The 26,373-nt window shown below is 37.8% G+C and overlaps 1 protein-coding gene across 1 annotated transcript in view; it reads right to left on the bottom strand.

Moving 5' to 3' along the window:
• Nucleotides 1-10,095: 10,095 nt before the first annotated feature.
• The window catches only part of LOC107703008 (dedicator of cytokinesis protein 10-like), an 89,274-nt gene continuing 72,996 nt past the window's right edge, over nucleotides 10,096-26,373 (bottom strand). Inside the window, 14 exon segments of the mRNA XM_016505496.1 lie at nucleotides 10,096-10,355; nucleotides 11,666-11,804; nucleotides 13,068-13,168; nucleotides 14,465-14,598; nucleotides 16,077-16,287; nucleotides 16,389-16,535; nucleotides 18,697-18,810; nucleotides 18,885-19,007; nucleotides 19,078-19,184; nucleotides 21,021-21,119; nucleotides 21,735-21,792; nucleotides 22,850-23,065; nucleotides 23,664-23,774; nucleotides 25,079-25,261. Of these exon segments, the coding sequence (XP_016360982.1) occupies nucleotides 10,308-10,355; nucleotides 11,666-11,804; nucleotides 13,068-13,168; nucleotides 14,465-14,598; nucleotides 16,077-16,287; nucleotides 16,389-16,535; nucleotides 18,697-18,810; nucleotides 18,885-19,007; nucleotides 19,078-19,184; nucleotides 21,021-21,119; nucleotides 21,735-21,792; nucleotides 22,850-23,065; nucleotides 23,664-23,774; nucleotides 25,079-25,261 (1,791 nt within the window). The 3' untranslated portion in view covers nucleotides 10,096-10,307.

Genomic DNA, 26,373 nt, shown 5'->3' with positions numbered 1-26,373 from the left:
GACTCTCCATAGGCGTAATGGTTTTTATACTGTACAAACTGTATTTTCTATTGCCCTACACCAACCCTACCCCTAAACCTACCCCTCACAGGAAACTTTCTGCATTTTTAGATTTTCAAAAAACTCATTATGAATGATTTATAAGTCTTTTGAAATATGGGGACACTCAAAATGTCCTCATAAATCACATTCTCGTTGTAATGCCTATGTCATAACCATATCATTATACAAATTTGTGTCCTCATAAATAACAAAAACGCGTGTACACACACACATATCAGAAACACACAAACACACACATCACACACATATCACAAACACACACATCACACACATATCACAAACACACACATCACACACATATCACAAACACACACATCACACACATATCACAAACACACACATCACACACATATCACAAACACACACATCACACACATATCACAAACACACACATCACACACATATCACAAACACACACATCACACACATATCACAAACACACACATCACACACATATCACAAACACACACATCACACACATATCACAAACACACACATCACACACATATCACAAACACACACATCACACACATATCACAAACACACACATCACACACATATCACAAACACACACATCACACACATATCACAAACACACACATCACACACATATCACAAACACACACATCACACACATATCACAAACACACACATCACACACATATCACAAACACACACATCACACACATATCACAAACACACACATCACACACATATCACAAACACACACATCACACACATATCACAAACACACACATCACACACATATCACAAACACACACATCACACACATATCACAAACACACACATCACACACATATCACAAACACACACATCACACACATATCACAAACACACACATCACACACATATCACAAACACACACATCACACACATATCACAAACACACACATCACACACATATCACAAACACACACATCACACACATATCACAAACACACACATCACACACATATCACAAACACACACATCACACACATATCACAAACACACACATCACACACATATCACAAACACACACATCACACACATATCACAAACACACACATCACACACATATCACAAACACACACATCACACACATATCACAAACACACACATCACACACATATCACAAACACACACATCACACACATATCACAAACACACACATCACACACATATCACAAACACACACATCACACACATATCACAAACACACACATCACACACATATCACAAACACACACATCACACACATATCACAAACACACACATCACACACATATCACAAACACACACATCACACACATATCACAAACACACACATCACACACATATCACAAACACACACATCACACACATATCACAAACACACACATCACACACATATCACAAACACACACATCACACACATATCACAAACACACACATCACACACATATCACAAACACACACATCACACACATATCACAAACACACACATCACACACATATCACAAACACACACATCACACACATATCACAAACACACACATCACACACATATCACAAACACACACATCACACACATATCACAAACACACACATCACACACATATCACAAACACACACATCACACACATATCACAAACACACACATCACACACATATCACAAACACACACATCACACACATATCACAAACACACACATCACACACATATCACAAACACACACATCACACACATATCACAAACACACACATCACACACATATCACAAACACACACATCACACACATATCACAAACACACACATCACACACATATCACAAACACACACATCACACACATATCACAAACACACACATCACACACATATCACAAACACACACATCACACACATATCACAAACACACACATCACACACATATCACAAACACACACATCACACACATATCACAAACACACACATCACACACATATCACAAACACACACATCACACACATATCACAAACACACACATCACACACATATCACAAACACACACATCACACACATATCACAAACACACACATCACACACATATCACAAACACACACATCACACACATATCACAAACACACACATCACACACATATCACAAACACACACATCACACACATATCACAAACACACACATCACACACATATCACAAACACACACATCACACACATATCACAAACACACACATCACACACATATCACAAACACACACATCACACACATATCACAAACACACACATCACACACATATCACAAACACACACATCACACACATATCACAAACACACACATCACACACATATCACAAACACACACATCACACACATATCACAAACACACACATCACACACATATCACAAACACACACATCACACACATATCACAAACACACACATCACACACATATCACAAACACACACATCACACACATATCACAAACACACACATCACACACATATCACAAACACACACATCACACACATATCACAAACACACACATCACACACATATCACAAACACACACATCACACACATATCACAAACACACACATCACACACATATCACAAACACACACATCACACACATATCACAAACACACACATCACACACATATCACAAACACACACATCACACACATATCACAAACACACACATCACACACATATCACAAACACACACATCACACACATATCACAAACACACACATCACACACATATCACAAACACACACATCACACACATATCACAAACACACACATCACACACATATCACAAACACACACATCACACACATATCACAAACACACACATCACACACATATCACAAACACACACATCACACACATATCACAAACACACACATCACACACATATCACAAACACACACATCACACACATATCACAAACACACACATCACACACATATCACAAACACACACATCACACACATATCACAAACACACACATCACACACATATCACAAACACACACATCACACACATATCACAAACACACACATCACACACATATCACAAACACACACATCACACACATATCACAAACACACACATCACACACATATCACAAACACACACATCACACACATATCACAAACACACACATCACACACATATCACAAACACACACATCACACACATATCACAAACACACACATCACACACATATCACAAACACACACATCACACACATATCACAAACACACACATCACACACATATCACAAACACACACATCACACACATATCACAAACACACACATCACACACATATCACAAACACACACATCACACACATATCACAAACACACACATCACACACATATCACAAACACACACATCACACACATATCACAAACACACACATCACACACATATCACAAACACACACATCACACACATATCACAAACACACACATCACACACATATCACAAACACACACATCACACACATATCACAAACACACACATCACACACATATCACAAACACACACATCACACACATATCACAAACACACACATCACACACATATCACAAACACACACATCACACACATATCACAAACACACACATCACACACATATCACAAACACACACATCACACACATATCACAAACACACACATCACACACATATCACAAACACACACATCACACACATATCACAAACACACACATCACACACATATCACAAACACACACATCACACACATATCACAAACACACACATCACACACATATCACAAACACACACATCACACACATATCACAAACACACACATCACACACATATCACAAACACACACATCACACACATATCACAAACACACACATCACACACATATCACAAACACACACATCACACACATATCACAAACACACACATCACACACATATCACAAACACACACATCACACACATATCACAAACACACACATCACACACATATCACAAACACACACATCACACACATATCACAAACACACACATCACACACATATCACAAACACACACATCACACACATATCACAAACACACACATCACACACATATCACAAACACACACATCACACACATATCACAAACACACACATCACACACATATCACAAACACACACATCACACACATATCACAAACACACACATCACACACATATCACAAACACACACATCACACACATATCACAAACACACACATCACACACATATCACAAACACACACATCACACACATATCACAAACACACACATCACACACATATCACAAACACACACATCACACACATATCACAAACACACACATCACACACATATCACAAACACACACATCACACACATATCACAAACACACACATCACACACATATCACAAACACACACATCACACACATATCACAAACACACACATCACACACATATCACAAACACACACATCACACACATATCACAAACACACACATCACACACATATCACAAACACACACATCACACACATATCACAAACACACACATCACACACATATCACAAACACACACATCACACACATATCACAAACACACACATCACACACATATCACAAACACACACATCACACACATATCACAAACACACACATCACACACATATCACAAACACACACATCACACACATATCACAAACACACACATCACACACATATCACAAACACACACATCACACACATATCACAAACACACACATCACACACATATCACAAACACACACATCACACACATATCACAAACACACACATCACACACATATCACAAACACACACATCACACACATATCACAAACACACACATCACACACATATCACAAACACACACATCACACACATATCACAAACACACACATCACACACATATCACAAACACACACATCACACACATATCACAAACACACACATCACACACATATCACAAACACACACATCACACACATATCACAAACACACACATCACACACATATCACAAACACACACATCACACACATATCACAAACACACACATCACACACATATCACAAACACACACATCACACACATATCACAAACACACACATCACACACATATCACAAACACACACATCACACACATATCACAAACACACACATCACACACATATCACAAACACACACATCACACACATCACGCACATCAGAAACACACTCACACATCAGACACACACACACACACACACAGACAGACAGACACACATATCAGATAACCACATATCAGATACACACACACTCACTCACACACACACACACATATATCAGATACACACACACACGCACACACATCAGATACATGCACACACACTCTCAGATACACGCACACACACACACACATCAGATGCACGCACGCACACACACACACACACACACACATCAGATACACGTACGCACGCACACCCACACACACACACATCAGATACACACACACTCATGCACGCACACACACACACATCAGATACACACACACTCACACACACACATCAGATAAACACACACACACACACACACATCAGATACACGCACGCACACACACACTTCAGATACACGCACGCACGCACGCACACACACACACACATCAGATGCACGCACACACACACACACACAGATTCTCAGTGTAAGGGTGTTATCTTTATTTTCCAGGTGTCTGATAGATCCTGGTTGTTTCCGTGACATTGATGAGCTGATCCGCTGTGAGACTAAAGGGAAGGGAACGCTGGAGGTGCTCGGTCTCAAAGATGTGGAGGAAGGAGACGAGAAACTAGAATAACCTCTCCATCTTCACCTGCTCCTCAAACCAACACTTTAAACTATCGCTGACTCCTTTTAAATGGAGAGCCTTTTTTGATGAGTTACATCACGGTCTGAATATTAGCCGTTTATTCACAGCTGGGACAGGCTTCAGGAACAATATTAAATCTGGTAAACGCGTTTAAAAAAAAAAAAAACATGTCCGCAAAAACAAAATTATGCTCCGTTGCAGTAATTTATTTTCTGTGAAAATGAAATTAACTTTGTTTAAAACCAATCAAAGTAATGATAAAATTAATATACAGTGAGATTCTGTAAGAGTGCATTGTTTGCCACAATTAAATATTTGCTCTTTAAATAGTTAGTAATTGTGTTGTCTGTGCCTGCATTGATCAGTCTGTTAAGAAATCTTTTATAATCTAAGCACACTTGAAAACTGTTCAAGAACTTGACTGTGCTATTTAAACAAGTGTGGACACCACTACAAGATGCATCTTTCTCTAGAAGCTCATCTGTGTGTCGGTGTGGACTTCAGCTTTGAAAGAAATCGCAGGACTGATCCACAAACTCAGGAAGTTTGATCTCAGTTGTAGGTTTAGCGTATCTCTGTAAAAGATACACCAGAGCAATGTCCAGACAGCATGTGTGAGAAAAGTATTCATTTGGCAAAACAGTAAAGGCTCCTTCACACCAGAAACAATAACTATACAAGGCATGATTATTATTCATCAGCTGGAAAAAATCGCTGTAGTTGTGGTCTGGATTCTGTGGAAGCTGTTTCTGCCACTGAGGAAAAAAAATGAAAAAAAGGTAATTGCGACTTTTTATCTCACAATTCTGACTTTATCAGAATTGTTTGTTTATATCTAGCAATTCTGAGAAATAGAAGTCACACTTGTGACATAAAAAGTCGCAATTACCAAGGGATGCTCCGATCAGGATTTTTGCAGCCGATACTGAGTACCGATTTCTTGTCATGGTGATCGGCCGATACCGATACCGATTCTGCTGCTTCAAGCTTTATATAGAGACGGTTTCATCAGGCACTCGCGCCTGGCCCGAAGTTAACTTCCGGTCTGTGTTTGTTCATCAGTCTGGCTATGGCGCGGCTACAAACGCAGTTAAAGTTAAGGTGATGAGTAGACTGAAGTTGGGTTCAGGTGGTTGTGCTGTGGGATGTGTTTCCATACATTTATTTATGTGTGGCGCTCGCCACAATATCAAATCTGACCAATTTTCCAAAAGGCTTCGTTGAATAAACATGAGCATGCTACTGCACGTTTAAAAATCAAAACGAGGCGCGGGTGTTTTTATATCACTATTTCTGAAGGAAAACTATCTTTAGAAAATGTTCGATGTTATTTTCATTTAATCTTGCATGGTATATGCCTGATAAAGCAGCGTTTGTGAGCTCAGCGCTGCTGTGTGTACAGCATAGACTGTATAAAACATGGACGTAGTGTCCGTGACGTCACCCGTAGATTTCCGAAGAGCGTTTTTGAAGCTCAAAGTGGGAGGAGCCTGCCGTCGCCATCTTGGCAGCGCGTCACCGCGCGTCACTCCCGTATAATCGAAAATGGGCAAAGAGGCGGGAGCTGAGTGCTGAAACCACGCCCACCTAGCTTGACGGTGGTGACAGCAGCGGCAATCCACCTGTCACTCAAGTGGCCACGCCCTTAATTATGCAGAAATTTAAGGCTTAATATCATTTAAACGGATGAGTTGTAAAAAAATTCACCCCCCTCACAGTTGTCATGAAGGGCAAAATTAGCTATATAGACCAAAATAATTTTTTGAACCAGGCTGTAAACATGTTTTTTTCTGCTGTAAAGTTGGGCATTTTAACATGGGGAGTCTATGGGACTGACTCCCTTTTGCAGCCAGCCTCTAGCGGCCAGTTGATGAATTACAGTTTGTCACTTCCATGTTGGCTTCACGAGAGAGAGCGGGAGGTTGCCGCTTGGTGTACAGCTGTTACCGGGGAAACCTCGGTTTCTCCCGCTTTAAATCACCTCCTGCTGGCAGAGAATGAATTTGCATTTTCAGTAAGTACAAGTACAAGTACACGCAGCAAACATATTTTGCTTTTCTTATATCCACGGGTCGAGTAATAAAAAATGCATTCTGATTATTTGCGGGTGGGTCGCGGGTGAATAAAATAAATCATAAATGAAGCAAATATTAACTACATTTTTTGTAGTTTTGGCAGACGATTTCGTGTGTGTGTGTGTTCGTTCGCCTGATTGGGAAGTTGCAGTGACAGAAACGGTGACATTCCAGATAAATTTTCAAAGGAGTAAAGCCTGTGTTAATGCTACTGAGTAGGCTAATATGGCCAAAGAAGATATTTTGTTTTATAAATGTTCACGATCAGCGTATTATGTTACCGTTATCCCTTACGGCTCCGACGAGGTTTTGTTCCGTCCTCCATGCTGTGACAACTCACAGAAGACTATTTTAACCAAGCAGCGCAGAGAGCCGCTTCAGTGTGCTGTTAAAAATGAACCATGCATTCATCATATCATCATGCCAAACATACACGACAAATAGCAAATTTTTCATTGTTTCTCGAATCGTCATAGCATTTCCACAGCGGCGATGACATGACTGTGGCGCCAAATCATTTACGTCCCACGCATCATGTACGTCGTCACGCACTGACGTCATCACTTTGCGATTGGCCAAATGTAGCGAGTACCGATCAAATCATAAAATGTGATTATCAGCCGATCGATCGGAGCATCCCTACAATTACCTTGTTTGTTTTGTGTTTTATGTTTTATTCCGTGGTGGAAATGTTACGGGCTTCCATAGGATTCTGTCTGCTATTCTTTAAAATTATAATTATAAATTATAATATTGTTATATTATATGTAATATAAACTTTTGTACGGAGTGGTTGTTTTTTTAAACTTAAAAAAACAACAACTTTATTTTCACATTAAATAAAAAGATACATAATTAACTCCATAAGTAACTATCAACAAGCAATAATAGTGCTGAACTACTGTTTTCAGTAGCGTGGCTGTGTTCAAAATAGTGCAGCTTTTGTAGAGAAAAAAACTAAAAAGTAAAGTAAAAACACTGCAATCAGTGTCAGATTATATAATGTCATTTTTTAGCTCAAAGGTTTATTTTTTTAATACCTTTTGTTATTTGTATTTTATCTCGTTAAGTTTGTGTTTTCAGTTTTGGACATTAACATTTTTATTCAGTCAAAGTCCTGCATTAATAACTGACACAAACAATCATATCATCTTTTAATATATAAAAAGAAACATTTTAAATTTTAATTATTCTTATTTACAATTTACAACAGTATATGTAATAACAGTAAAACATTGTCAATCCTAAAAAATGTATAAAATGGCACATCTGGGTTTGTAAAAGAAATGAGCTGGGACTGTTAGGAGCTTTACATTCAGTCAGGGACTAGAGATGTGTTCAACACGGTTACGTGAAATACATGAAACAATACGACCGTACGGCAGATATCAGTGAAAAAACACAACGGAAAACACTGGAGTGAAAGCCCTAGAAAATATTTGCTTGGTCAAACACCACTGGAGTTAATTAAGGTCACTGCTTCTAAAAAGAACAGGGTTTAGAAAAAAAGGCATATTTGATGTGATGATGTACCTGTAGTTCTTCAGGTGAGTGTGTGCGAGTGTGTGTGTGAGAGTGTGTGTGTGCGAGTGTGCGTGCGTGCGTGTGAGAGTGTGCGTGTGTGCGAGTGTGTGCGTGTGAGTGCGTGTGAGTGTGTGTGAGTGCGTGTGTGTGAGTGTGTGCGTGTGCATGTGTGTGTGAGTGTGAGTGTGTGCGAGTGTGTGTGTGTGTGTGCATGTGTGAGAGTGTGTGTGTGTGTGCGAGTGTGCGTGTGTGCGTGTGAGAGTGTGCGTGTGTGAGAGTGTGTGTGTGCGTGAGTGTGTGTGCGTGTGTGAGTGTGCGTGAGTGCGAGTGTGTGTGCGAGTGTGTGTGCGAGTGTGTGCGTGTGAGTGCGTGTGAGTGTGTGTGAGTGCGTGTGTGTGAGTGTGTGCGTGTGCATGTGTGTGTGAGTGTGAGTGTGTGCGAGTGTGTGTGTGTGTGTGCATGTGTGAGAGTGTGTGTGTGTGTGCGAGTGTGCGTGTGTGCGTGTGAGAGTGTGCGTGTGTGAGAGTGTGTGTGTGCGTGAGTGTGTGTGCGTGTGTGAGTGTGCGTGAGTGCGAGTGTGTGTGCGAGTGTGCGTGTGTGTGAGAGTGTGTGTGTGCGTGTGTGAGAGTGTGTGTTACACAGGCATTCTGCTTCGTCCACAAGACTATAATTCTTTTCCTTTTTGCCCATTACTATTTCGTTAAAATCAAAGTTTTTTAGTCCCTCTGGTCAGAAAAACCCACAAGCCATGTCAGACAGAAATGTTTCCCAAACTCACTAGCAGCTCAGATGGCACTGTGTCGTTCTGTTCCGGGTTGTCTCGTGTACGGGATCTTTAAAGGGGTGGAGAAATATAGAAAAAACATGCCATTAACACACAACGTAACTATATACAAGCAAAAGGCAGAAAAAAGATGATTTATTTAAGCATTTGTGACCCTGCAGCACAAAAGCAGTGTTAAGTCGCTGGGGTATATTTGTAGCAATAGCCAACAATACATTGTATGGGTCAAAATTATACATTTTTCTTTTATGCCAAAAATCATTAGGATATTAAGTAAAGATCATGTTCCATGAAGATATTTTGTACATTTCTAACCATAAATATATCAAAACTTAATTTTTGATTAGTAATATGCATTGCTAAGAACTTCATTTGGACAACTTTAAAGATGATTTTCTCAATATTTAGATTTTTTTGCACCCTCAGATTCCAGATTTTCAAATAGTTGTATCTCAGCCAAATATTGTCCGATCCTAACAAACCACACATCAATGAAAAGCTTATATATTCAGCTTTCATATGATGTATAAATCTCAGTTTTAAAAAATTGACCCTTCCCATGAGCATCCCCAAAAATGATTTGACATATAGTATAAGCCACATTTGATATGCATGAATGGCTTTGCATTATTTAATAAAATATCAAACCAAATGACATGTATTTTTAAGAAATAAATTGAAAACTGACTTCATGCATGCATCAACTAAAATTGTAGCTCTTTCCCAGTCAGCATTTTTTTTTTTTTTTTTTTTTTTTTTAAGTTGCCAGCCCCGCCGGCATTTTTAATCATTTTCACAAAACTTTCACTTATGAATATCTGAGCATGCAATATGTCAAAAAATAAATCTGAACCTTTGCTTTTAAACAAATGAAGAAAAAAAAACTGTTTTATTCTAGCTTTATGCATTTTTATATAAACTCTTGAATGTGGGTAAGTTTCATTTAAAAAAAAGCAGCATTTTGAACAAAACGTTGAGAAAATTGCGTTTTTGTAAAAGACTATATTTGGATCAGATTTGATGGTCAAAACAGATGAGAGTAGATCGCTTCCATCAACGCCCACAAAGCTTCACAGCCCTAAAACACTTCCTGGGTCGACATTTCATTCAGTAACTTTAGGCAGTTTTGATTTATATTCTGTTTAATGTTTGAGGATCACGCTATTTTATATATGCATCTGCTTACACATGCGATCGCTTGTTTCTGCTTCTTCTTCACCTGTTTTAATCCAGAGATTCAGTACTCTTTCAGAAGATGTGTAATAGCGCCCCCTACAGTATATCAGTGAAAACACAGAAATCTGGAGGGTTCCGTCGATGGCGGGGAAGGAGTTAATGCATGGGATGAAGTGTGCTGACCTGCTCATTCATGATGGCGGAGAGCTCGGTCAGCATGTCTTTATAGTGAGCTTTCATCTCCTCCTGATACTCCAGCTGATCTTCTTTTATGAGACGCTCATTCACCTTCAAGGCCTGACCACACGCGTCTGCAAACTGCCTGCAGGACCACAAACAGCAAACCCGCATCGCAGTCTTTTTTACACTTCTGTTAAAAGTAATTTGGTACACTCCACAAACTTTGAGCATTGTTTAGCTTTCAGTGCATTTGTTAACATCATTAAACATTCTGCTTATAGAAGTTTATCATAGATGTCCAGCTTTAAAACTTCCCAAAAACAAACCAAACTTTTGTGGTCTAACTTACTGCTTTAAATGTATGTCCTGTAAAGATCTTAAAATATCTTTGTAATATTCACACTTACAAAAATGAAGGCCTAAAATGCTCTTAAATCAGAGCAGAAAGTCTTAAATTCATGGCATTTAATGTTGCATGCACTGCAAAAAAATGAGTATCTTCCTCGTTTTCAAGTACAAATATCTAAACATCCTTAAATCAAGATACTTTTGCTTGAGATGCAAAACGCAGATATAGAGTCTTGTTTTCTAAGAAATTGAACAAATTTAAGTGAGTTTATGCTTTAAACAAGAAGAAATATCTAATGATGGGGAATGAAAACTTGTTTTCCCTTAAAATGAAGATGATTTTTCTGAGCCCATTGGTAGATATTTGTGTTTGTTTTAATCATAAACTCATTGTATTTTGATCAATTTAATAAAAAAACAAAAAAAAACAAGACTTCTTATTTTAGGTCATTTTGCTTCTCAAGTAAAATGTATCTTGACTTAAGAATCTTTAGACATTTGCAGCGAAAATAAGACAAAAATACTGATGAAGGACATTATTATTTTTGCAGTGTGATCAGAAGGTACGGTAAAAGTTATTACTATATACTAGTGTTGGGTAGCAAAGCTATTTAAACCTTTTGTGTGTGTGTGTGTGTGTGTGTGAAATGAAATCAAATGTAATGGAGATCAAAATTTTCAAACTTTGAAATGTTGCTAATTCAAGACATTTACATTTAGAGACCATACTGATCTGTGTTTCATTCAGTTTATTTATTTTGGACATATTTGAGAACTAATTCTGCATGAATTGAAGGACATTCTGACGTAGTTATCATGGTGGCATTAAAATAACACCATAACATTATACTTTGCGTTCCTTGATGTAATTCAAGACATTTACATTTAGAGACCATACTGATCTGTGTTTCATTCAGTTTATTTATTTTGGACATATTTGAGAACTAATTCTGCATGAGAATGAAGGACATTCTGACGCAGTTATCATGGTGGCATTAAAATAACACCATAATAACATTATACTTTGCGTTCCTTGATGTAGGGAACAATGAGGTACCTGAAGATCTCTTTCAGGAGTTTGACTTGGTTGTCTGGGTATTTCTTGGCATTCTTCTCCTCGAGGAAGGCTCGGGCGTAGGCCATGGGCCCAGCATTTACCTAAAACAACATCTGAGTTCATGAAAATAAGTCCCTACTTCACAGTCTTACTCAAGATGCTAGAATAGCTCATGCTATTATGGTAAAACGGCAAGTTTAGAAATGGCTAGATACTGTTGGGAAGGTTACTTTGGAGATGTAACAGGTTACAGATTACAAGTTACCCTATTTAAAAAACCCTATTTAAAATGTAACAAGTAGTGTCACTATTTCAATTACTTTATTAAAGTAATGTAACTTATTACATTTGTGTATTTTTGATTACTTCTAAATTTAAATTTCTAAATTTTTCTAAACTGTTAATAATTTTTGGGGGCTAACCTTACAGCAGAACTCAACACTGATGTCAAAAATCCTTCATCACTTGAATTAAGATTATAATCATTGAATTTTTAAGCACAGTCTTTAGCACCTCTTTTTACTTTGAGATCATTCTAAGGTGAAATGCAGGTTTAAAATCTTAAGATGCAGTTTAATAGATACTGTTTTTGAAATCAATTCGTTGCATAGCTATGACAAGAAACACTGGCATCTAACAATGCCTTGGAAAAAACAGTTAATCTTAAAAAATAGAGCATATACATAAAACCGAAATAGGAAATAAAACGGTTATCGAATATGCATGTGCCCTAAACTCCTGAAACATTGGTGTGTCATAATTTAGAGCAGTCAATGCAATTTAAGAAGAAAATCAATCAAATGTGACCCTGGAGCACAAAACCAGTCATAAGGGTCAATTTTGTGAAATTGAGATGTATACATCTAAAAGCTGAATACATAGCTTTCCATTGATGTATGGTTTGTTAGGACAGGACAATATTTGAAAATCTGGAATCTGAGGGTGCAAAAAAATCTAAATATGGAGAAAATCATCTTTAAAGTTGTTCAAATGAAGTTCTTAGCAATGCATATTACTAATCAAAAATTAAGTTTTGATATATTTACGGTAGGGAATTTACAAAATATCTTAATGGAACATGATCTTTACTTAATATCCTAATGGTTTTTGGCATAAAAGAAAAATCAATAATTTTGACCCATACAATGTATTGTTGGCTATTGCTACAAATATACCCCAGCGACTTAAGACTGCTTTTGTGCTGCAGGGTCACATATCTGTATGTGTGTGAAAATATTCAGATGTAACCCTCTTTGTAATCATTAACATTAACAGTAACTGTAACTGAGTTACACATTTTTTCTCAGTAACTGTAACAGTTACTTTTATTTTGTAATTCAGTTACATGTAACTAGTAACTAGATACTTCCCCAACAGCATCAGAAGATCTGTTGTGCATCGCCGCACAGCTGATTGAGCTCAGACACTTTGCGGCTCATCTCGTCGATCGCCACCTCGATGGGGTTCATCTCTGTGCTCTGCTGCTCCACCACCTCGATACGCTTCTTCAAGAAGGGAAAACCGGAGCTCGCTGCAGAACAACACAGGCAGCAGAGATGGGAGTTAATGGGTCTGTGACATCCAATATTTGCCAGGTTTGCAAAGAAATAAACATATCCATCGTTTACATTATGTTTTGTGGTCAGAAATGCAAAACGGCCATTATTAGGTCAGTGCTTCTGGCAATGTTTTCAATATATTCATGCATGCATTAACAGCAGGTATACGGGACGCTGGAAGCTGAGTGCCTGATGGATTTTTACAGTACAGTACAGAAGAGTGGTTTCATGAGTTGGAAAGGGGCAAGTTAAGGTTTTGCAATTATCCAGTTGTCAGCAACGGCTTACGTCCTAACAGGAGTAGGAAGACAGAGGAAGAAGGTGTGTGAAAAGTGCATGAAAATAAACGCAATGCTTGCTGAGTTTCTGCTTGACGGGATCTTGAAAGAGAGGGGTGTATAATTCAGGCAGAAGCTCTAGAATGCTAAAAACTCTTACTATGGAAGCCTGTTTCTGCCACAGGATAAAAGAAAATGTAAAAAGTACTTTTTATCTCACCTTTCTGACTTTTTTCGTCTTGCGATTGTGCATTTATATCTCACAATTCTGTCTTTTGTTCTTGCAAATTTTGCTTTTTTTCTCAGAATAGCAAGAAAAAAAGAGAATTTTGGCATGCAAAGTCAGAATCGCAAAATAAAAATACAGAATTATGACTTTTTTCCTTGCAATTCCAAGTTTCTGACTTCATATGTCACAAATCTGACTTTCTCTGAATTCTGTTTTTGTTTCCACCACAAAATTAAAATAACAAAGGTAATTACAACCTTAATTTTACAATTCTGACTTTCTTTTTTCTCAGAATTACGACATATAAAGTCAGAATTTCAAGATATAAACTCACAATTCTGACTTTTTTACTTGCAATTCTGAGTTTAAATCTCACAATTCTGACTTTTTTTCTCAGAATCCTAAATCTTGCAAATCTGAGTTTATATGTCTCAATTCTGACTTTTTTTTTTCTTGCCATTGCAAGTTTCTCACACAATTCTGAATTTTTCTCAGAATGGCGGGGGAAAAAAAGACAGAATTTTGACACATAAAGTCAGAATTGCAAGATTTAAACGTTCCAGATATAAACCTGATATAATTTGATATAATCTGAGATTTTTTGGATATAAACTCCTCACAATTCCAAGAGTTTATATCTTGCAATTCTGACTTTTTTTCTCAGAACTCTGCTTTTTTGTTTCCACCACATAATAAAATGATAAAGGTAACTGCAACTTTTTATTTCACAATTCTTACTTTATATCTCACAATTCTGAGTTTATATCTCGCGTAATTCTAGCTTTTTTCCTCAGAATTGAAAAAAAGAGAGAATTGTGACAAAGTCCTAATTACTTTCATAGCTTACAGCACCATTAAACAGTTTTCATAAGATAAAAAAGGTCTATAAAGGTGTTTTTCTTTCGTGTCAGTTTTGATTGAATGTTATTTTGAAGTGCCTCACTGGTCAGGATGGTTTTTCTTTTGCACTGCTCCTCCACGTCTCCATGTTTTTTCCCAGAAAGCGTGAAGGGCGTCTCAAAGACAAAGCGATTGATGTTGTGATGGCACTCAAAGTCGGTCTTCTTCTCCAGCTGTTCCTTCTCATTAAAATAAGGCACTACGTAGGTCACCTGGATGTAGGCAAATCTGGGGTCCAGGTCTTTAGGATTCACCTGCGAAAAACACACAGTAAACAACACTGTCATCCTAGTGACTATAAACGAGCTTCACTGTGATTCAGACAAGAGATTCTTCACAGGTCAGCAGAACAAACCTTGTTGGAGTCTTGGATCATCTTGACGTTGTCAGCTCCAAACTTGTCTGAGTAGAGTTTGAGGAGTCTTTGAGAAATCTCAGACAGTCCTGTGAGCTTCGGCTCTTTATAGATAAACTCCTTACTCTCCTCTTCCTCAAAGAAGCCCTGGTGAACACAACACTGCACATGAACTAGAGATCACCAGTTTATGGAGTGTCTAGCACAGAGTATCCACCTTATTTTGCACGGAAGTAAGCTATTTTTCTGTGTTTTTATGTGCGACAGGGTGGCCATTTGTCCGGTTTTAGGTTGGACAGTCCGTCTACCAGCAGAGGCTTAAGCAACGGTTTGTCCTACTTTTAAGATCTCTATTTTATACTTTATACAATTGTATATACAGTAATAAATAAATATAAATGTTTTGTTCAGGTTACTATTGAGTGACGTCCATTTTAGACACAATATTATCAGTATGGACTGATCTGCTGTATTTCGCCAATCACTGCATCTACGATAACAATGGTGTTTCGTTCCTGAAGGATTCGGCGTTTTCGAACAAATCAGGTGAGTCAAAGATCCATCCATTCATAAATTCTAAACTGCATAATAGTATACTACGCTTACTAGTACACACTTCTGAAATCAGTAAATGGCTCACTTTATTCCTGAATGAATCAACCGTTTTGAACAAATTGGTTGAATGAGTGAATCAATGACTCACTCATTAAGACAGTGACTTGTTGCCACCTACTGGTAGTTTCATATTTAAAGTATAATTTCATAGTTATATATTCCGTATATTTTATATGAATCTCCTAACATTATTTATGCAATTGTATCTGTAGTGTAAATGCATTCATGGCATCTCTGGGCTGCATTAAACAGTGTGTCTAAATATATCTAAATGTCTGTACTTATGAAGTGTCAACATGGATTATATTGATACCGATTTCATTTGACTGGTGCACATAGTGTCTTATTATTCTAATTGCATTTATTTAATAAATATATGAATTTACATGAAAGATTATGTATGCATTTAATAAAATTAGAAAATTTGCCCTTGTAAAGGATAAAAAATGTCCCTGGAAATCAATTTAAAGTGAAAAATATCATCCCTTAATGGGAATGTTTTTTTTTTGTCAGTGGTTTAGGGTTTTTATCCTGCCTTTATGAATCCTGCAGAGTATAGAAATGGCCACCCTAATGTTAGATGAATAAAGACAAGAATAAAGTACAGTAAAAGGTAAAACTTTTAGTATTTACTCTGTTTGTGCTACAAACCAGTGTGTTTATGATTACAATAATATATTCAAATAAAATGATGACCAATGCCAGTTTGTGATATCAAGAGGTATAACAGCATATTCAATTTACAAATAGCCGCACCTGCTCTTATGCTCTTATTAAAAATAAGGTGGATATAACAACTTTTGCTGAAGTCCAATTGTTAACACAACAGTCAATGCAACACGCTGTTAAAATGACAAAGCACAATGAACTCAGCTTCTGTAATGAAGGTTAACATCACATTTAGATGTCTCTGTCTGAAACTCAACTTCATTTACCTGAAATCACTCACAATGTACACACAGAGTATAAACGCTCAGGATTAGATCAGCAGAGGAGAACGGTCACGTCCAGGAGAAGTATTGTGTGGCACACATATTATTAGCGTGTAGGGAGAGATTAGGAGCGTTAAGAGTGAGAGCAGAACAACTTAAACTAAACTTACCACTGCCTGATAGATACACAACACACAGGAGAGAACAGAAGAGTGTTTAAACACACCAAGAGTTATGGACAGTAAATATCTATTTGCCTTCATTAATTAGGATTAATAAAACTTGTTGAGTGAACTCATACTAGCCATGCTCATTTGAGTCCCTGCATGCTTGATATTCCACACTAATTTGTATTTATTTGTTTACGGAGTTTTTTTTTTTTTCATTTGACAATTTTAAACTCTGTTAAAGTTTAAGGCCCATTCACAAACCAAGACTGAGTTCTCACACCAAAACTTGTTGCAAAATGAGTCCAATGTTCGCTATGATTAATCACATTTAATCATAATATTAAATCAAAATAAATCATATTTGAGAAAAAAGTGGAAAAGTTTTTCAGGTTGGCCAATCTTTTTTTTATCTTACAAAATAACATAGCTATCACATGTTGACATTAGCAGATTTATTAGTTGAGCTTTTCTTTGCAGAGATTAGTGCCGATTTCATCAGATCTCTGAAGGACTGCAGAAATATCAGGTGACAACTGCACTTTTGCACTTTTCATAAAGTATGACTTCCAAAAGAGTGTTTGCGCGTCTCACCTGTCCATAGAAAGCCACACGATAGTAGCGTCCAAACAGGCGTTTCTCAGAGTGCACCACCTCTGTCACCTTCAGGTACGAGCGGTGAATGTCGTAGTACAGCTCTGATAACCGCTACAGGACACACAGATACAGTTCATAAACACGTCCCTTGTGTTTTCCTATCAGTCCACTGATAATCAAAGTACCTTGAAATCTCGTCTCTTCTCGAAGACAGCTATAACAGGTTTGTTGATCTCTGCGATGAGCTCGTATCTCTCAGACTTCCAGAGGGAATCCACACACATCTCCAGCTGCTCCACCAGTGTGTCCTACAGGACAGAGAGGTCACTCAGCACCTTTATGAGAGACATTATAAACACTCACTCCTCTGAGATGCACCTCAGTGTACGGAGTGTCCTGAGTGCCGGCGTCCTCCTTCATCGCTCCCTCTTCTTTCACATTAGGAGAGATGTTCATGAAGGCGGCCCAGCCCATACTGAATGAAGCTGCGGGTTCATACACAAACACAGGGAGTATGTTACTCATTCATCCATCTATCCGTCTTCTATGTACCCATCCATCAACTTGTCCATTCAGGTATTAGTCTTTGTATTCCAACCATTCTCAAATCCATTTCTTCCTCCATACAGTATTCACTCATGCATGGATCCACTCCATTTTCACATCTAAACATCTATCAATCCATACATCCATCCACTTTACTTTCTATCTATTAAGTCGTACATTAGCAATCACACAATAATTTTAATTCAAATGATCACTGGTTCTATTAATTGCAAGCAAACACTGTTTGCATTGTGATAATATGACAGTATGTGGCACATTACAGTGTCTTCAAGCAGCATTCGCTTGAATCGTGAAAACATGAGGTGAGCTGGAAACAGGGAGTGCTTGTGGACACGCTCATTCACATTCAGGTCTTACATGCACGGTTCACATTATTATTTGCACGGGATGACAAATACCTTACACAAGCCAAAATTCAGGAAGACCTCTTTTTTAAAACACAAATTTAAAAACATAAACCTCATTAAAACATTACCTTTCTGAGAAAAACAAGCCGATTCCAAGAGTTAAATTAATCGGAAAAAAAAGTGTATGAATACTATTTGGCAATATTTACATTCATACAGCAAAAATGTATTACTTAAAGGAATAGCTGTGTGAATAGTCGTGAAAATGTACTCACGCTCAGGTCATCCAAGATGTAGATGAGTTTGTTTCTTCATCAGATTTGGAGAAACGTAGCATTGCATCAGTGTCTCAGCAATGGATGCTCTGCAGTGAATGGGTGCCGTCAGAATGAGAGTCCAAACAGCTGATAAAAACATTGAGTCTATAATCCACAATAACGCTTCCTCCAGTGAAAAAGTCCATCTCCTGTTGTCTCTCACATCAAAAGCCACACACATATTTGTTTAGAGCTGTTTTGGACTGTTTAGGCTTGTAAACGGTGCTTGATCTGTACAGATTACTCTCTTAATGATGGATTTGTTTCTTACAAACACAGTTTTTGTCTTCTCAAGACATTAACTGATGGACTGGAGTGGTGTGGATTACTTGTGGATTATTGTGATGTTTTTATCAGCTGTTATTCTGACGGCACCCATTCAGTGCAGAGCATCCATTGCTGAGACACTGATGCAATGCTATGTTTCTCCAAATCTGATGAAGAAACACACTCATCCTAATCTTGGATGGCCTGAGGGTTTTTTTCTTTAGCTACTGTTTAGCTCATTTTCATTTTTGGGTGAACTATTCCTTTAATAGGGATGTTTGCTTTGTTTTCCTGTTAAAAAACATAAATTGTTAAAACAGGATGAAACTGACAAACGTAGGTTTATGCTATGCCTTCTCAGACTTATACTGTACAATGCAAAAGCTTACAGGCACATTTAAATGCTTCACAAGAACATTAGGACACCTAAATTGATATTAGTCTTTTGCACAGTACTGCTGATCTCAGAACATCATGGGAAAAAAGACTAAATGAATAAGAAAATGATTTTTACAGTGTACACTTACTTAACTTAAGCTTTGGACAAGGCCAAGTATGTAACTAAAATCTACTAGCTAAACATTTTAGGGAATCTGTTCCTTGCCACATTTGCTTTTGGTTCACTTACTGTGGCACTATTTTCTGTAAAGCTGCTATGAAACGATAAGCACTGTGAAAAGCGCTACACAAACAAAACTGACTTGACATGTAGGGTTAAGGTAAACTAATCCGCTTGAGAAGTAGCTCTGTAATAATAACTCAGAGTTTAGTTTAGACAGACAGACAGAACACTGCCGGACGGGGCAGGCGGAGGTGCACTCACTTTCTCCATCGTGGGGAGTTAGTAAGGGGCTAGAGTTAATTACACAGGCTCCCTCTTTGCTCACACTTGAGATCCGACCCTTCTCAGACTTCCAGTAACCTGTGATTGCAGAGCGGCATCAGGTTTAACACAGGTTTACTCGCAACCTAGGGCTGAGCAGTATGACGGCATGCACCGTGCAAGAGTCAGTCGGTGGAGATTTTGCTATAATGTTAATGATGATTAAGTGATATGAAGTAGCGTTTAAAACATTTCCACAGCCATTAGTTGAATATTCAGTAAAAACAGCTATATTATGATATACACTGTTAACATTATATTCAATTAGCCATACTGTAATAAGATTTTCTTCATACTGCTCACCCCTATTTAATATTTATCACGAAGGCAAGTGCTCCAGCCATGCATCTATACTGTAAACTCATGCATCTACGCCAGCCACACAATGAGCTAGAATGCATCTAATGTCGAGGCCACAAAAACTCACAGTATAAGGAATAAAGCAAGTGGCAGGAAGGAGCAAGGAGCACTTTTCATTATGAAGTGCAGCACTGAAAAAAACAACAGCAACTGAGCAGCAATGGCCAAACAGCATGTCAAACGAAAGCTCAATAGGAAGGCTATTTATGCGATGTTTGCAAAAAAAAAAAAAAACTATTGCATTGATATAAGCAGGCATTACTGAAATACTGATCGCCACAAGCAGCTGCTCACCTCTCCTCCTCAGAGACTCTGCTATAAGTGCTGAGATGTGGATATAGCACATGGCCGCCTGAAGTGGACAAGGAAAAGAGTTTTTAAAATTTCATTTTAAATGAGATACAAAAAGCACAAGTCCCTTTCAGAAAAATTCAAATCTGAGGTGCTGATTTCTGCATGAATGAACCTTTAAAGAAATAGTTCACCTAATGTGTCATTCCATCACTGGGTCATCAATGGATTCTCTTCAGTGAATGGGTGCCGTCAGAATGAGAGTCCAAACAGCTGATAAAAACATCACAATAATCCACAAGTAATCCACACCACTCCAGTCCATCAGTTAATGTCTTGAGAAGCCAAAAGCTGCATGTTTGTAAGAAACAAATCCATCATTAAGAATTTTTTAATTAAAATACGAGTCCATAATCCATAATAACGCTTCCTCCAGTAAAAAGTGCATCTCCTGTTGTCTCTCACATCAGAATCCAGCCACATATGTGTTTAGAGCTGTTTAAACGCTGCTTGATCTGTGCAGATTTCTCTCCTGATTCACACCAGAACACTTTTTCACTGGAGGAAGCGTTATTATGGATTATGGACTCATTTTAGCAGGAAGCAAAGGTTTAAAGTTAAAACGTTTTAGTGATGGAATTGTTTCAGCTTTTGTCTTCTCCAGATGTTAACTGATGGACTGGAGTGCTGTGGATTACTTGTGGATTATTGTGATGTTTTTATCAGCTGTTTGGACTCTCATTCTGACGGCACCCATTCACTGCAGAGGATCCACTGGTGAGACACTGATGCAATGCTACATTTCTCCAAATCTGATGAAGAAACAAACTCATCTACATCTTGGATGGCCTGAGGGTGAGCACATTTAAAAAAAAAATTCAGTTTGAACTATTCCTTTAAAGAATATTTCCCTCAAAAATTTAAATTCTTTTATTAAATTATTCACCCTCAAATTTTTTTATATGTTATGCAGAATGTTAGGGACCGACCGTCACCATTCTCATTCATTCCATATATTATATTGTGACTGAGGCTGAGTCTTCATCTAGCATCATGTTTTCATCATTCATGCATGAAACCAGCTAATGACAAGATCCTCTCGATGAAGTCATTCGGACCTCAGACAGGTCTCCGTTTCTAACGTGGATCTTGGCCATGCTCTCTAGCCAGGTGCGTCTGAGCTCAGGTGTGCTGGCGTAGGAGTTGGCGAGGCTGTACTGCAGGTCCACCAACATCTCCGGGTCCTTTTCATGCTCTTTCATTTGGGAGGTGGCCATCAGGACGGTGCGTATCCTCTTGGTCAGGTCCTTCACCTCAGCCGGGAACGTGGTGTTCTGGAAGAAAGCAAAATATCAGTTGTTTAACATTATATTTTTGTAACGATACAGCGCTAGTTAATGTGATTGTGCTGTTCTTGTCTTCTATGACTGTAAATCTGGTCCTCCGAAACTGCTTGCAAATCAAATTCACTGAAACTATCACTATTTTTGCAATTATATTTGATGGCACAGAAGATACACACTATAGTTTTAACCCTTATTGACCTAATGAGGATTTTATTTTCCCCAAAAACGCTGGTTAATGTACACACACTGGACTAAAGTTTACAGACTTTGCTCAAACAGGGAATAACAACTTCCCCAAAAAATTGATATTTTTAGCACTTTTTTTGGGATTTGTCCCCTACCTTGTTACACTTGACTGAAAAAAGCATCATTTGTGGATAATTTTGGCAATGTTCACTCAAAACCTGAGGTGCATAAGCTCAGATCAATGAGGCCTATGATCAATCAGTTAAATAAAATAAATACAGAGATTTACAAGCAATTTTTAAAAGGCCAGTCATTTTTTTTTTTACCAGAAATACCAAATGAGGTAAAGGATTTACAGCACAGCACAAGGGTTAAAGTGTTATCTTTGCTAAACTCTCACTTTGAGCGGCGTGTCTCCATTGGCAAAGTTGTTGATGATGGCCAGAGACTGCTGGAAGCGTGAACCACCGATACCTGCATCAGCGATCAGCTGACTTACAGATTTAATCACCTGGATGAGAAGAAGACAAGAATCCAAATCAGTTTCTCACATTCAGTCCCCAAACCAGCCAGAAAAAGCATATTGTCAGTTATCTTCAATACAAGACTGAGCACATACACCATAAGGCACACGAATACAGGTTTATTCTGATAGTCCACTGTAGAGATTCTACTAACAATAAGTAACTTTGTAACTCCATGTCATCTAGCAGGCATTAGAGTATTAGTGACTTTCTGCTTAATATCTGCTAACTCTTCATTTTGATGGACATTCTGCTGATTGAATGTAAGTTTGTAAGTACGTTATGTATGTTAACTTATTCTACATGAAGTGGAGAAATAATGAAAGTTAGTTGTAATGCACATCAACATTCAAAAGTTTGGGATCCGTATAGTCAGACATTCCACTGACTTTAAACCAACTATATTGCCATTCAAAAGTTTGGGATCAGTTGTTTTTGTAAAGAAGTCTTTTTATTTGCTCATCAACGCTGCATTTATTTGATAAAAAATTCTGAAAAAAAAACCAGTAATATTGTGAAATATTATTACAATTTAAAATAACTGCGTTCTATGTGAATATATAATAAACTGTAATTTATTTCTGTGATCAAAGCTGAATTTCCAGCATCATTACTGCAGTCTTCAGTGTCACATGATCTTCAGAAATCATTCTAATATGCTGGTTTATTATCAGTGTTGAAACAGTTGTGCTGCTTTTTTTTTTTGTGGAACCTGTGATAGTTCTTTCAGGATTCTTTGACAAATAAGAAGGTAAAAAGGACGGCATTAATTATAAATAAAAATCAGTACATTATTATTATTATTATTATTTTTAAAGAACTTAATACTCTTGTTTTAAATTGATAACAAGTAATAGAAAGCTTATATTGTTAGAAAAGGTTTCTATTTTGAATAAATGCTTTTAAACATTTTATTCATCAAAGAAAGAAGAATCCTGAAAGAAGTATCACAGGTTCCAAAAAAATATTAAGCAGCACAACTGTTCCCAACATTGATAATAAATCAGCATATTAAAATGATTTTTGAAGGATCATGTGACACTGGAGACTGGAGTAATGATGCTGAAAATTCAGCAAGAATAAATTATATTTTACTATATATATTTTTGATCAAATAAATGCAGCCTTGATAAGCAGACAAGACTTCTTTAAAAAACAACTGATCCCAAACTTTTGAAAGGCAATATAGTTGGTTTAAAGTCGCTTATAGTCAGTAGAATGTCTAAATATCGAATATAAAGCATAACCCAAATACAGACACCCACTGGCAGCAGAGTAACAGAAGCCTGACCTGCAGGTGTGAGCGGACGATGCATTTGCCCTTCGTAAACTCAAAGTTCCTCCTCATGAGGAAGTAGAGCAGCGCGGCGGCTTCGGTCTGAGTGGAGCTGGAGCGATGGTTACAGCACTTCAGGATCTCATAACACAGACTGCCACACAGATCCGCTGTACCCTGGAAAACTGTGGACGGGAACTGAAGAGGAAGAGCGTGAGAGTCAGAGATCAGTACAGAGATCTGCAGAGCTCAGTTTCAGTGTTGACGCTCTTTAATGAACCCTCCAAAATCAATATTATGTTTATATTTATTCATGCATTAAGATAAAAAAGTTACTGTGCACAATGTATTCAAACCTAAAACCTTTGCCTGCACAATATGGTCACTTTTACATTCGGTACACAGTGCACAGAAATTTCTTACAGGTTGTGAAACTGAATTTTGCATTTGAAAGCATATAGTTCTGTCCTTATGACAATAGGGTTATTTAGATGTTTTACTCGTGAAACCAAGAGAAGATTATCATGACCATCAGACGTCATTATCTCTCTGTAAAACTGCACCTGTCATAAAACATGAAACCAAATTGTAATTGTGTTCCTCTTATTTTTGGTGTGGTGCCTTAATTCAAGTAATATTTCATTTATGTGTCTCCACAAAAAAAAAAAAAAAAACACTTTCATGCATCTTAGTTAAACCTCCAGAGTTTTCCACTGAGGTAAAGATTTTAGAATTGTACAATCCATGACTAATATTTCCTTTGGTAGGTTTTGGTCTACTAAAGGGGTTCAAATACACCGGAAGACAACCACAGGTGAGCTCAATAATTACAAAAAGAAATATAACTGCAAGCAGCAATGAAGTAATTAAGCCATTTTTTTAAGCCACTAGTTAGCAATTTTAACTAGTGACACGGAGCGTGTCCATAGTGTCATTGTGTCGCCTGCTAATGACGTCATAACCCCTCGATTTCCGGTTTTGTTTTGTAGAAAACATGGAAACACCAAAGACGCTTTAATATGTTGTGTGTTTTAATAGACCGGTGACGACCACACAGAGTAGCATTATAACAGAACTAAATGTATCTAGTATGATAAAACAGCGCTGCTTTACCCCACATACGCATGACCGGAAGCAGCGGAAGCGCTCGACTGTGGCATAATAAAAGCTCTGCTGCTTTCGAGCCGTGTGTCGCGCTCGTTCAGCGCCTCGTTTCGCTTCGACGGCTTCCTGTTTCATTCTACTATGTTAATAAATCATTAGCTCATCCATGAACATGATTTCTGCCCGAGTCCTGTCGGATTGCATCG

Source organism: Sinocyclocheilus anshuiensis, unplaced genomic scaffold (assembly GCF_001515605.1).
Source record: "Sinocyclocheilus anshuiensis isolate Anshui unplaced genomic scaffold, SAMN03320099.WGS_v1.1 scaffold482, whole genome shotgun sequence".
Taxonomy (NCBI): domain Eukaryota; kingdom Metazoa; phylum Chordata; class Actinopteri; order Cypriniformes; family Cyprinidae; genus Sinocyclocheilus; species Sinocyclocheilus anshuiensis.
The sequence above is the reverse complement of the archived record's forward strand: the minus strand, read 5'-3'. Positions and strand labels throughout refer to the sequence as shown.